The sequence below is a fragment of the Scomber japonicus genome, chromosome 15 (assembly GCF_027409825.1).
Source record: "Scomber japonicus isolate fScoJap1 chromosome 15, fScoJap1.pri, whole genome shotgun sequence".
Taxonomy (NCBI): Eukaryota; Metazoa; Chordata; class Actinopteri; order Scombriformes; family Scombridae; genus Scomber; species Scomber japonicus.
In genome coordinates, this window is record NC_070592.1 from 4087337 (window position 1) to 4103017 (window position 15681).

At 36.3% G+C, this 15681-nt stretch overlaps 1 protein-coding gene across 1 annotated transcript in view; it reads left to right on the forward strand.

Annotated features, from left to right (window-relative positions):
• The window catches only part of LOC128374602 (uncharacterized), a 105599-nt gene that overhangs the window by 35397 nt on the left and 54521 nt on the right, over nucleotides 1–15681 (forward strand). Inside the window, exon 2 of the mRNA XM_053334847.1 lies at nucleotides 12593–12622. Within this exon, the coding sequence (XP_053190822.1) occupies nucleotides 12593–12622 (30 nt within the window). The remainder of the gene's footprint in view (nucleotides 1–12592; nucleotides 12623–15681) is intronic.

The window sequence follows — 15681 nt, forward strand, 5'->3', positions numbered from 1 at the left end:
CCGTTTTACATCTGTGTGATTAGAGAAGTAAGAAGTAGGAAGCAGGTTGTTCGGATAAACTCGGATAAAACTTCACGGAGTCCACTTCATGCTGAAGATGTATCTCATCACAGTTTTAGTCCTTTTGGGGACGGGACTGACAGTAAACAGCGGTAAGAGAGAGTTGTTTTTAAATTTAAAAAAGTTTTTATATACATTAATGCGATTTAAAGGGAAAACTAAAATGGAGGCAGTTGTGATGTCTTTGTAATTATCAGACTTCTGTTGATTATTTGAGTTTAATTTATTCAAAAAGACGGATAGTTTTTCAGTTTTTAAAATTTGCTCTCATTACTTTAGCCTATTACATTAAAACAAATATGATAAAATTGATTAACTTATCGTCTGTGTGTGTAACCTGCTGTCTGTGTGCATTGATGTATGAAGACAACATGGGGGTTTGACTTGCATGTGGACAGGAGTTTTAATTTTTCCAATACTTATAAATATAAAACAAGTACATCATCATAAGTATAAATGATAAAGTTTGATATTTGTGCCTTAAAAAAAATAGAAAAAAATAGCAGATTATCAAAATGTGCCAATCACATTATTGGAATCATTTTACAGCTGTAAAAACATCAACCAACAAATGAAGTGGAGTAAATTAAAGAATTGGCTCAAACGACTCTTCCAGAAAATTACATTTTGAGGGTTTGTGTCTGAAAAGTCCTGAAACTTTACACATGCGTCAGAAGTGGTAAAAAAATGTGATATTTTGTGGGTCGTGCAAATAGATTAGGGAAAAATAGGACAGCAGCCCCTACAAGATTAAGCCCATTGACACATATTGTCGTAAAAGAATGAATTTGGTAGGCATGTATCATGTCTAGATGCACAATAAAGTTCCAGGGGAGCACAAGTAAAACAGGAAGTCGGCCATTTTGATTTGTTGTTGCAACTTTGATGTCGTTTTGCCATTTCCAGGCTGCATACTTTAACAAGCTCCTCCTAAAGGTTTGACCCCACCGACTTCAAAGTCAGTCAGTATCATCTGAAGACGTTGGAGATGAAAAGTTATCAAAACAGTGTCTTTCGTGTTACCCAGTGGAATGGATAGCAGGTTGAGCAGATCCATGTCAAATTTACTCAGAAAAGCCTCAAGACCTTGGAGATTGTATATTATGAAGTTGGTGAATTTTGTGGAAATGTGTTGCTGTGGTGGCACAGTGATCTTTCCCAAATTGAATATATTTGGTAAGAGTCCTGATCAGAAGACATATACAGGCCTATATTTACTCAGCCAAGATGTAACACCTTGGTGATACTACATTACGAAGCTTATGACCCTTCAGCCAAAGCTGTTGCCTTGGCGACACATTATTCGCCATGAAATACGAAGCTGTTTCTAAGGTTCAAGGGATGCATTCACTGTCATGAAACTTGACAAACACATGTGGAGTGGTGCTAGTTAACATCCATAGGTTTGGTTGTGGCAACATGGCTCGACAGCGCCCCCTAGAAATGTTCACATTTGAAGCCCCTCCTACCAATTTGATGTAAAAGTCTCTTGAAGTCATACCCAAACTCCAACAAGAAGTCAACCATGTTGCAATAACTGGTCAATTTTGGTGTTTCTTTTGCCATTTGCAGGCCTTGTATTCTAATGAATTCCTTCTACATTTTTTTTTGAAGATTTTCTCTGGCATAGACACCTTTATTTGAAAGTAGAGAGACAGGAAGTTATGGAAGAGAGAAGGGGGGTGACATGCAGAAAGGTCCACCGGCCCGGACTCGAACCGGGGTCCGCTGTGTACTGTACATGACATGCGCTCTTAACCACTACAACATGATGTATGCTTAGTAGGTGTTAACTAGCGCTACATAGTGGACACAGGAAGTATTATTTTAACCAGCCTCACAATGTCCATTAACAGGTTGAGTCTAAAGACAACTTTGTGCCTGTGATGCGAGCATTTGGATTGTGCCACAGCACGAGATGCATGGAGGTGTGAGGGCCTGTTCATCGCTGCTTGTAGCTTTAATTAGGGCCCGAGCGCTGACCAGCGCGAAGCCCTATTGTATCTGTCAAGATTATTATTATTATTATTATTTTTCTTTTTCTTGCACGACGACGGCCTTTTTGCCCCCCTGAACGTGCCGCGAAACTCACCAAAGTTTACACGCAAGCCAGACCCGGCGAAAATTTCGATATTTTATGGTTTGCACAAATGGGCGTGACAAAATGGCTCTCTAGCGCCCCCTACAAAATCAATAAAAGCGAGCCCCTCGTGACAGATTGACATAGAGAAACGAAACTTGGTACACATGTTCAACATGTCAAGACGCACCAAAAAGTCTCTTGGACACATACCCTAACACCAACAGGAAGTCGGCCATTTTGAATCAAAATATTGATTTTAATGCAAATTGTGGCATCATATTTGAATGCACTACTCCTAGAGTTTTCTTCCCATCCACTTCAAATTCACACAGAATCATCTTGAGACATTGGAGATGAAAAGTTTTCAAAAGGTTTTTCCCCCGTCATTCCTGGTTGCCATGGTGAAGCGGCGAATTTCGATGCTTCGCCATGAAATTTCAAACCCTCATAACTTGACTCCACATGGTCTGAGCTTTTCCAAATTTCAGATGCCTGTTCAGGGTCCTGCTCTGAACACATGTACAGTCTCGTATTTTGTGACAGTCATAGCGCCCCCTACTGGCAACAGGAAGTCACTTGCTTCATTCTTTCACTAATTACTCCCATAATCTTCATCCCATCCACTTCAAATTCACACAGGATCATCTTGAGACATTGGAGATGAATAGTTATCAAAAGCTTTTTCCCTCGTCATTCCTGGTTGCCGTGGTGACGTGGCGAATTTCGATCCTTCGCCATGAAAATTCAAACCCTCATAACTTGACTCCACATGGTCTGAGCTTTTCCAAATTTAATATGCTTGTTCAGGGTCCTGGTCTGAACACATGTACAGTCTCATATTTAGTGACAGTCATAGCGCCACCTACTGGCAACAGGAAGTCACTTGCTTCATTCTTTCACTAATTACTCCCATAATCTTAATAATTACACCTGAAATTGAATCAGCTAAGACATAACGCCAGTTATCAAAATCTTTTTTATGACTTCTTCCTGTTGGGCGTGGCTGTGCGGACAATTTCGATGCTTCGCCATAAAGCAGGAAGTCCTTATAACTCCTACAGATATTGTCTGATCTACACCAAATTCATCATGCATGCAGAGGGTCCCGCCCTGAACACATCTACGCATCAATACTGTGTCAAATACACAGCGCCACCTACTGGACACAGGAAGTCAGCCTCATATGACAAACATTATCCGATTTACATGAAATTTACAGGATGTGTTCTCCACATCATACACTGCAACATGACATGTTATTGGTGGGTGATCTCTAGCGCCACCTAGTGGACACATGCAATGTGACATAGCCCCATCACAGAGTGTTCATTACGAGCCCCGGTGCCAAGACGTCTACGTGCCCGCTGTGTCGGCCATGTGACTGCAGCATGCACCGACATGCGCGTACAAGGCGGTGCATGGGAGCGCGAGGGCCCGTTCATCACTGCTTGCAGTTTTAATTCATTCTTGTTTCTTTTCTCACTAAAGCCATATACTGGATATATACCAGTACAGTCTTGAGAGCTAAAAGGTTTTATCTCCTCTTGCTTTCATAAATACATCTTTGGCATTTCTTTTCTGGATTAACTGGTACTTGTCAGCAGTATTTAGTGGTGTGACTTTAGCAACCGATTTGATTGAACGACTCTTTAGGAAGAAATAAGGGATCAGATTTTGTTTTATTTTGCTATCATGCTCTGCCCAATTTTCATCTGTCATTATCCACCCACTCCCCTTACCATGAGCATAGAGATTCAGGGCATGTACACATGTAGCCGGTTATCTGTAAAAATGTTTATATTTTCATGCATTTTTGCCTTTCATCTACACGAAAACTCAGTTTTAGGTCACTGAAAGCGGTTATTTCTGAAAACTCCGGCCAAAGTGGAGATTTAGGAAAACAGGGCCTTGTTTAGGCTTTATGCAGTGTATTTATGTGGGTTCATGTAGATGAAAACTTTTCTGAAAACGATCTGGTGTGGACGATGTTATTATTGAAAACGGGGGGGGGGGGGGGGGGGGGGGGGGGTAATATCCGTTTTTATAAATACCCGGCTACCTGTGTACGTGGCCTCAGTCAGTCATGAGAGCTGTGTGTTGTCAAGGTTCAGGGAGGAACACACACTTTCAGTATCCCCTCCTTCATGTGGAGAGAGAGAGAGTGAAAAAGAGACAGAGAGAGCCAGAGAGGGAGAGAGAGCAAGAGAGTGTGCAGTTTTTGAGTCGGTTGCAGATTGAATGCAGAGAGGGACCGCTGTTAGTGAGAACAAATATTTGAAACAGAGAAATAAAACAGTTTTATTTTATTTATTGAAAATGTTAAATGCTTTGGGGTTGAGCATAGCTCAGTGGGTAGAGCACCCGCCCCATGTATTGAGGCTACAGTCCTCACTGCAGGCGACCCCGGTTTGAATCCCGCACCGAGCGGTCTTATCCTGCATGTCATTCCCCCCTCTCTGCCTCCAGTCTCCTGTCTCTCTACTAACCTGTCCATTAAAGGCAAAAGCCCAAACAAAATATACTTAAATACTGTATACTGTTTCATGGTGATTATGTTGTAAAGCAGAAACAAATACAGGAACAGCTCTGCACAAGATAGGGTTTTTGTGTGTGTCTCTGCCTCTTTTTTCTTTGTTCCTCTTTTGCTTCCTCCTGTCGGCTATTTGGCCTTTCTGCTGCACACATGTCACTGTGTGTATGACCCCAGTAGCACCTGCCTCTAAAAAACAAACAAAACAAGAACAGTGAGTCATTTTCTGAAAGGCTCTTTGAAAGGCACAGACTCATAAGATCCAGCTCATTTCAAGGAGCCGTTATTCTCATCAGTAGCAGAAGAGCTGTACTTCAAACTAAAATACATTTCTTAGAGGCGGTCTCTACAAGAGGCAGTTCAGTGACTTCTGCCCTCTAATAGTCAAAGAGAAGAGTCTTAAGGTACAGCTCAAGTCTCACATTTGATGTTTCCTCTGTCACTGGCCAATTTGCACCACGCATGTGTGAGGGTGTCCACCATCTTGGAAAACAAAGTAGGGGAACTCCTCTTTGACAAACCACATTAGACTTTACTAGAGTTTATCATCATGCAGGTGCTGTATTTTTAGATGTCATATTTCGTAGATGATGTTTTTTCTAAGTTCTATTTAAACATTTGAAAAGTTTTGAAACAGGGGATTAAAGTAAATAAAAACACGCAAAAACACACAATATAAAATAAGTAAATAAATAAATAAAAGATAGAGTCATAGGGTTTTCTGCAAGTTTCAATTCCTCTATTGGGTTACATTCACTGCTCCACAAAATTAAGGGAACACTTATCATCAGTTAAACTTTAGGGATATCAGTCTGTTCATTTAGGGGAATCAATTTTGCTTTGGTGCAAATGAAAGTAACAACAGGTACAATGGAGAGGCAAAAGCAAGACAAGCCCCAAAAAGGGAATGGTACATGTAGTGGTCAGAGACAGTTGCTCTGTCCTTCTCCTTCCTGATTGACTCTTCTCTAGTTTTGTGTTCTGCTGGTGTTTAGTTTAGTTTTAGTTTATTTGGATCTCCATTAGCTGTTACCCAGGCAACAGCTACTGGGGTTCTTGTCACTACTGGAGCATGAGGTGGAACCAGCAGCCCAATCAGGTTGCACTGATAGTCCAGCTCCTGCAGGAAGGTGTGTTTCCTCGGAGAGTGTTTCCCTGTTGAGCTGTGGTGGAAGTATAGTAACAAAAAGACTTTGCTACTAAAAACACTAACGTTGAAACATAGAAGATGAAGATTTGACTTATTTGGACGCTGAAGCTTCATATTAGCTTCACATCAACTTTTAAATACATGTTTACACAGAAGGAGGACTGTGGATTTAGTCCTCCATCACTTCCATTGTAAACATTATGAAGGGATCTTCTAATGGTCAGTATGAACAGGAGGAATCATTACAGCAAGATAAACAGGTCCTGACTGTTGTTTAAGTTATCTTAACATGTTGCAGAAAATGCACCATGCAGCAAAACTTGCTAGAAGGAAACTTTGACGTGACTAAAATGCAGCATAACGTCCGTACTTTATGAGCAGCATGCTCCGTACAGAGCAGTCTCACCACAGATGTAGAGCTGTTATATAGAGACATTTTTACATCCGTGTGACAGATTAGAGAAGTAAGAAACAGGAAACAGGAAACAGTTTACTGTGGCAGAGACAAAGTATCGTCCGACACTCGGATGAAACTGAGTTTTAGAAACTTCACGGAGTTTACTTCGTGATGAAGATGTATCTCATCACAGTTTTTGTCCTTTTGGGGACGGGACTGACAGTAAACAGCGGTAAGAGAGAGTTTTTAAGAAAAATTTAAAAAAAGTTTTTTTAGACATGCGACACTGTTTACAAGTGAAACTAAAATGTTGGCAGTTGTGACGTCTTTGTAATTATCATTTCTGTTGATTATTTGAGTTTAATTTATTACTATAGACGGATAGTTTTTCAGTTTTTGTAACGTATTCTTATTCCGTAAGCTTATTACATCAAAACAAATATGATAAAATGAATTAACTATTATAAAACCTTTATTAACTCATCGTCTGTGTGTGTCGATGTATAAAGACAACATGGTGGTTTGACTTGAATGTGGACACAAGTTTGATTATTTTTCTGTTTCCAATACTTAAAATTATAAAACAAGGAACTATAAATGATAATTATTTTAATTATAAATTAACATGCTGATTATTTTCCTGATGCTCAAATAATTATACATAATAATAGTAATAATAATAATAATAGTCATCATCATCATCATATTAGCTTCAGATCAACTTTTAAGTATATTTTTTCACAGGAGGACTGTGGATTTAGTCCTCCATCACTTCTATTGTAAAAATTATAAAGGATCTTCTAATGGTCAGTATGAACAGGAGGAATCATTACAGCAAGAAAAACAGCTTCAATGTTTATTTGGACTCCTGATTATTGTTTAAAGACAGTTATCTGAATAAGATGTTGCAGAAAATGAAGCATGCACCGTGCAGCAAAACCTGCTCAAAGTAGGAAACTTTGACGTGACTTGAACGCAGCATAATGTCCATACTTTATGAGCAGCACCTGAATGCACCCTGCAGGCAGTCTCACTATAGATGTAGAACCGTTATATAGAGACGTTTCTACATCCGTGTGACAGATGACAGAAGTAGGAAGCAGACTGCAGTTTGTTACCGCAGAGACAAAGCATCGGCTGACACTCGGATAAAACTGGAGTTTTAGAAACTTCACTGAGTCCACTGTGTGATGAAGATGTATCTCATCACAATTTTAGTCCTTTTGGGGTCGGGACTGACAGTAAACAGCGGTAAGAGAGTTTTTAAGAAAAAATGTGAATAGTTTTTTTACACATGAATGCGACTCTGGTTAAAAGTGAAACTAAAATGTTGGCAGTTGTGACGTATTTGTAATTATCAGATTTCTGTTGATTATTTAAGTTTAATTTATTCACATAGACGGATAGTTTCCCAGTTTTTGTAATTTACTACCATTACATTAAAACAGATATGATAAAATGAATGAACTATTATAAAATCAGTAATTTATCGTCAGTGTGTGTCGATGTATAAAGACAACATGGTGGTTTGACTTGAATGTGGACACGAGTTGGATTATTTTTCTATTTCTGATATTTAAAATATAAAAAACAAGGACATCATCATATCTATAATAATTATTGTTCTTATAGATTAACATGCTGATTATTTTCATGATGGCTCAAATTATTTATTTTTTTAATTACATTAATCGTCTCAACTTTACATAAACTCAATGTGATGTTCTCAAGTTGTTGGTTTAGTCAAACTAACAGTCCAAAACCTGAAAACAAAAATAATTTACTGATACATTAAATATATTTTTTTTATACACACTAATACTACTAATACTAACTCCGGTTAAAAGTGAAACTAAAATGGAGGCAGTTGTGACGTCATTTGAGTTTAATTTATTCATATAGACGGATAGTTTTTCAGTTTTTGTAACGTGTTCTTATTCCGTAAGCTTATTACATCAAAACAAAGACATCATCATAACTATAAATGATAATTATTTTATTTATAGATTAACCTGCTGCCTCAAATAGATTTTTTTTCAAGGTGATGTTCTCAAGTTGTTGATTTTGTCCAACTAAGAGTCAAAAACAAAAAGAATTTACTGAGACGTAAAAGAAAGAAAAAGGAACACACTCTAAAAAAAAATACACTGGCTCAACTTAAAAAAATTGTTGTAACAATTTGCATTGATCTTTTTAAGTAGTTCCAACTAAGACATTATTGAGTAGTTCCCATGACACTTTTGTAGCTGGACTAACTCAATTAGTCTAGTACAACCAACTTAATTTGTTTTGTCCTCTACAAGCTTAATTATGTTGAACAAACTCAATTTTTATATCAAACTTTTAGTGTTAATAAGTGGTCAACTTACTCTTTTGAAGTTGCTATAACTCCTTTATTTAAGTTGCTATAGCTCCTTTATTTTACTTTCTTTCTACTCAGAAAAGTCCATGCAAATTGTTACCTCAATTTTATTGAGTACAACTAACTTATTTCACTTAAGTCAGAAGAAATTAGACAATGCAATTCCAGTTTTACCATCAAAGCACATTTATTGAAGCATCTTCAATATGTTTAATGAAGCTGCATTATGTTATAAATGTACTGAACTTGTACAAAATAAAGTGTATACAGCACAACAAAATGTACAGATATGATGTACAATATTTACTGAACTTCAAGTGTAAATGTGTACTTCAAGTACTTTAACTATTCAGAAAAACTTGAACTGGAGTGTATACAGAAAAAAATTAACAAATATACAAATACAATGCATAAACATAAATGCAACATTTCCTGCTCCATAAGTGCAGTCTTCACATTTTTTTGTACAGCAGTTTACTTTTCAGAGCCATTACCTTCGGACTTGCTTTCATATTATCCAGCTCACCGTTTGAAACACTTCAAAAGTCTTTTTGAGTTCCTTCGGGTAGCTGAGATTCAATGAGTAGATCAGCCCCATGAGCAAGGCACAGGCTCTGGGTACGTCTACGTCTTCCATGACTTCTGTTCCCTCAATCACTATCTGTGCGCTGGCTGGATCAGATGTGACGCCTCTGGTTACAATGATCTTCAACACTTCAGTGTTGAGATCTCCATCAACCTAGCATAAATAGGCCAGAATCAATGTCAGAATTAAACACATGAGTAACAATAAAAAACAAGACGCACACAAAGTATAGTTTTTCTGTGGGGGTTCTATTTGATATGAACCACGTTATATACATTCATACCTATAGTAGGTCAGTCTTTCTTTGTGTTTGAAGTCAAGTTCTGTATATGAGAACTTAGATTTTAGGTAGCAGTAGACCTGTAGTAATAACTTGCTGTCTATATGATGTTTTTGAATGTTTTAATGTTGCTATCCATTGCTAACCGTTGTTGGGAAATGTTGCTTTTAAGAGATCACAAATCACAGGTTTCTCTGATTGCGGAGTCCCTTAATTTTATTTTCAGGGGCTGTAACTTATTCGACATGATGTTGGCTCTCAGCCTACATTTGCACATTGCATGTGCAAAATATAATTTTCTTTTAACCCTTTAAAAAGTGCAATAGAAATGGTCCGCCAGTGCCTACGTTGTTAATTTTGTGCATAGTGGTGTAATTTCTTGGAGTATCCTCAAGTGCTTCATATCTCTATGATCTGTACAACTTAAACTAAAAGGTTATGAAAGTCAATGGGCAATAATAACTTAGAAGTATTGAAATTATGCCGTAAGTATTAAAAAAATATAAAAATCGGAACATTTTTCACCACATTTTACTCAACACACAAAACATGGTGATCCAAAACATTTCTACAAAAAAAACAAAATATTTCTAAACACTATACAAGTTATTGCAACAATCTATCTTTTTTAGTTTTTGAGATATGCTCATTTTTAGGAACTGAGTGCAAAGACGTTTTGATGGTTTCATCTGCAATACAAGGCAACAGAAATACAGTATCTCACAAAAGTGAGTACACCCCTCACTTTTTTGCAAATATTTTATTATATCTTTTCATGGGACAACACTACAGTAATGAAACTTTGATATAAGTGTACAGCTTGTATAGCTTATAGATTTACTGTTCAATTGTATCAAAGTTTCATTTCTATAGTGTTGTCCCATGAAAAGATATAATAAAATATTTGCAGAAATGTGAGGGGTGTACTCACTTTTGTGAGATACTGTATATACATTGGCATTTTTGTCTACTGTCATTTGACGGAGTATCTTTAAGTGCTTTATATCCCTAGAATCTGTACAATATAATGATGGAAAAGTATGCTAAAAACTATTGATTTACCGTACTAAAAACAAGAAACTAGCTAAAACTGCTGAAGAGCTGTGGTAAAAATGAACCACGAACTAACACTAAAACTACTGACTGACTATGACAGAAAAAAATACTCAAAACCAACGGTGAAAATATCTAAAATACACTAGAAACTACTAAGTTGATATTGTCTCTATTTCTCTCTCTCTATCTCTCCGACATACATCACTGTTTCCCGTGACTTCTTCGCGCCACCATGTGTTTATATCGCTGCTGCGCACATAATGTAATGTAACGTAATGTAACGTAACGTACTGCAAAGCCGTCATCAACCCGCGAAAATGCTACAGCGCGAAAGACAGCAGTCTTAGCTTCCAGCTACAAAAAAGGGACCACTCTACCTAACATAGTCTTAATTTAGGGCAGTTATGTTACGACGTGACTTCCGGCGGCCGCTCCATTCTTAAAGGGGTTAATCAACCAACTTTTAACATAAAAATTGTTTTTAAACTACAGCTGGCATACTACCGTTAAAAGTTAAGTTACTTTGAAGAAGTTTAGCTAGCTAGCTAAAAGCTGAAGACAAAGCATGCTGCGGACATTTCAGTTTTAGTGTTGTGTAACTGGACTGAGTGCTGATAATTACTTACTGTTGCACATACAATAAAGACAATAAAAGCATATTTACTCACCGAGTAAAATGAATCCAACCGCTGACCTTCACATCTTGCGGTCTCTCCCTCTGTTGCTGGTGGAGTCTGGCAGCATAAAATGGCCGTTAGTCACGTTCTCTGTTTTAATATGGCACACGTGACAGGAAGCTGCACTAACTTAATATTATAATACAATATTAAGTTTCATTAACTTAATTCTTTTCCTTGTTAAGTGAAGGCAGAAATGCTTTTCCAAAATCAATATATTTTTGAGTTAAGACAACTTTCTTCATTTTTAATTTTAATCAACTTCTTGAAATAAGTTATCAACTTAATAAAATAATGGACATGTAACATTTTTTTTTTATGTTGAAAAAGCTCATGTTTGAAGTCATACTAACTAACCTCCTGAATCATTTTTTAGAGTGCAGATAATCACATAAAGTTTGATATTTGTGCTTGAAAAGAAAACTTAAACAACAAGCTAATTATCAAAAAGTGCCAATCAGATTATTGGAATAATTTTACAGCTGTAAAAACATCAACCTGCCAATGAAGTGGAAGACATTAAAGAATTGGCTCACAAACAACCATTCATTTCCTCATTCTCGCTTCTACAAACTGAGCTGTACTTCAAACTAGAATAGATCTCTAGAGGAGGCGTTTCAGCGAGGGCAATCCCCCAATGTTTGATGAGAAGAGTGTCAGTCATTGGTCAGCTAGTCACAGGTTGTTCTGACACATTCAGAATCATTTTCACTTTATTCATTTACAAGTGGCTCGCTTCATCAGTGTGATTGTTAAAAGTAGATATTTTGAAAGCTCATTGTTACAGTTTTATATTTCTTTGTAATGTAGCTCAGTGTTAGTTAAAACATCTTTCTCAGACCTGGAACTCAAACCATTTTCAGAAATATATATTCAAATAATTAAATTAATGGAATAAATGTGCAATGACTAGTCCACAAATGTCTTGAAGTAATGACTAGTCGACCACGAACATCTTGTGTCTGAGCCACGTTTTTCTGTCTGAAGGGAAACTTCAGTTTTAATCAACATGGTTTTAGTCACGTCTCACTTGAGCTTCATGCACGTAGTCTCACAACTGAAAGTGTTTTATTTAGTGTGTGACTGCAGTGACACCGCTGATGTGTGTCGAGCTGCTAAAATGTGGTTGACCACAGAAGACTACTGCTGAAGTCTTCCTGAGTGTCACTGAGGACTGAAGCTGATGCTGCACTGCTGATAACAACTCAAACAATTCACGGACATAAAGCTCATTTTCAACTTTTTTCATAGTTGGGTCATTGTTTTAGTCCATTTTTTAATTTCTAACTTTATTTCCTGTGTTTACAGATTATCAGTTATGAGGATTTGCTTTTTTAAATGTTAATTTGAATGAAAAGTATGACTCAATCCAGCTGTGAATTAGTTATATTAATGTTGTCTTTATTTACAGACCCTGCTCAGCCAGTCATGACTGTCGGAGGTAACTACTTCCTTTGTTTCTTTGTCTTCAAACAGCAGTCAGGTGTCCATATGAACAGTTCATACTGACTATTAAAACATATTCTTCAAATGTGTTGCACAAAAATGCATTAAAAAGTGAGGGAGGAGATGATGCCATTTCTTTTAAAGTAGTAATTATATTTTTGGTGGAAAAAATACCATCACTGTTTATTTTGAAGTCTTTATTTTCATGAACAAATACAATGAAAACTGGAAGTTTTTGTTTCCTTCTGTATGTTAATGAGTCACTCGTTCATTTGTTTGTGAGATCTTCATCAATTATGATGTATTTGGGAAACTACAGACGGTTCAAAAGATGGAATTCATGATTTCATCAGATTTTAGATGTTTTTGGAAATGGTTGATGTATCTCATCACAATTTTAGTCCTTTTGAGGACGGGACTGACAGTAAACAGCGGTAAGAGAGTTTTTAAGAAAAAATGTGAATAGTTTTTTTACACATGAATGCGACTCTGGTTAAAAGTGAAACTAAAATGGAGGCAGTTGTGACGTATTTGTAATTATCAGATTTCTGTTGATTATTTAAGTTTAATTTATTCATATAGACGGATAGTTTCCCAGTTTTTGTAATTTACTCCGATTACATAACCTTATTACATTAAAACAGATATGATAAAATGAATGAACTATTATAAAATCAGTAATTTATCGTCAGTGTGTCGATGTATAAAGACAACATGGTGGTTTGACCTGAATGTGGACACGAGTTGGATTATTTCCGATTGTTTCCGATATTGAAATTAATATAAAAAACAAGGACATCATCATATCTATAATAATTATTGTTTTTATAGATTAACATGCTGATTATTTTCATGATGGCTCAAATTATTTATTTTTTAAATTACATTAATCGTCTCAACTTTACATAAACTCAATGTGATGTTCTCAAGTTGTTGATTTAGTCCAACTAACAGTCCAAAACCTAAAAACTAAAATAATTTACTGATACATTAAATATATATTTTTATACACACTAATGCGACTGGTTAAAAGTGAAACTAAAATGGAGGCAGTTGTGACGTCTTTGTAATTATTCAATTTCTGTTGATTATTTGAGTTTAATTTATTCATATAGACGGATAGTTTTCCAGTTTTTGTAACGTACTCTCATTCCATAACCTTATTACATCAAAACAAAGACATCATCATAACTATAAATGATAATTATTTTATTTATAGATTAACCTGCTGCCTCAAATAATTGATTTTTTTTAAAGGTGATGTTCTCAAGTTGTTGATTTTGTCCAACTAAGAGTCAAAAACAAAAAGCACAACCTGGCTCCATCATATCTCTCTGAACTTATTCACATCTACACACCTTCTCGAACTCTCTGATCCTCCTCTGCCAACCAGCTCTTCGCCCCATCTGCCAACTTAACCACCATAGGGTCGAGAGTAGGGCTGGGCAAAACGATTATTTTTGTAATCGATTAATCTAGCGATTATTTTTGTAATCGATTAATCTAGCGATTATTTTTTCGATGCATCGATTAATCTAACGATTAATTTTTTCGATTCGAATTCGATTCAATTATCGATTATTTTCCCATTATTTGCCTTATATAGCAATTTACATGTGCTAATTTATGTATCTCACTGAAAAAACACAAATTTCTTCATTCCAACATATTTTTATTGTTTTAACCAAAAATTACCAAATTCCAAAATAAAATTCAAGTAATGAAAACAATAGTGCAATCTGACGCCAGAGGTGGCATTTAACAAAAAATAAAATAAAATAAAATGAAATACTTTCAATAAATAAAACTGTTGTACAAGAATCAAGAAAATGTTATCAACATAAAATAAATGAAATATAAACAGCAGCAGTGTTCTTTTTAAACCAACTAAATATAACCTCTTAATACACGCCCCTATTTTTTATGTTTTTAGCCTAAACGACATGACCAAGTTGTGACTGTATATAAGAACCCCGCCAAACTGATAGTTTAGCGTCATACGTCATACACCGTTGGAAACCTCAGACCATTGGCTAAAAGGTTATCAACGTCATTTCACCGAATATTTCCATTGGCTGGAACAGCTGTCAATCAAAGCCACGTTGTCGTCGGTCACATGTCCTCATTGGCTTTGGAGACATGTACGTGTATGTATGATCCTAAGCACTGATTGGCTGGTGTGTGGTGTCGTCAGAAGCAGGAGAGGCTCACGGTTGTAAACATCTAGTCACGTGTACTCTGAGATGCACGTGCAGGTCAGGAAATGACGTAAACGGACCATATATGGTTTGCTCCTTGTGTGTTACGTTACATGTTGTGACGGTTTGAGTGTGTTTATTTATTTATTTTTTAGTTTTTTTTTTCTTTTTATATATATATATATATATATATATATATATATATATATATATATATCTGAGGTGCCAGCCAGGTCTCTCTCTTGACATGTAAGATTTTTAAGTTTTTCAAACCACACAAGGATGAACCTTGTCTTAGTTACACCCTTAAAATAAACCACAATGATATACACACAACTTATAAGGAAAACAAAAAAACACAACAAAATTTCTGTTCCTTCCGATATATTATAAACACACAAAAAAGAAAATAATATGCCGTTTCATTCCTGACTTCAGTTCAAACAAAAAATAAAGCAAGTACTTTTCCGTTTCAAAAATAATAATAAATCAGTTCACGTTGCACTTCCGGTTTTTCAAAATAAAGCAAGTACTTTTTTCAGTTCCGGCAACAAGAAAATAAACAGTTCACTTTTCAGATCAGAGAAAAAAGAAAAAAAAGAAATTGATCCGCCAATCGAGAAAAAAAACACAAACCGTCTGCCTACTCACACGTCGTATGTGTGTGTGTTGTGGTCCGAGTGGGTCGTGTGTATATGCTGCGTTCGTGCTGAAAGAGGGTATGAATGATGTCCACGGTTGTCGTTTTGGACTAAATACAGTACATGTTGACATACTGAGGAAAGTATTTCGGTTTTATGGAAACAGATTTCATATTTCACAAGAATGGATACTTGACGAGCTGTACAGAAAGCCC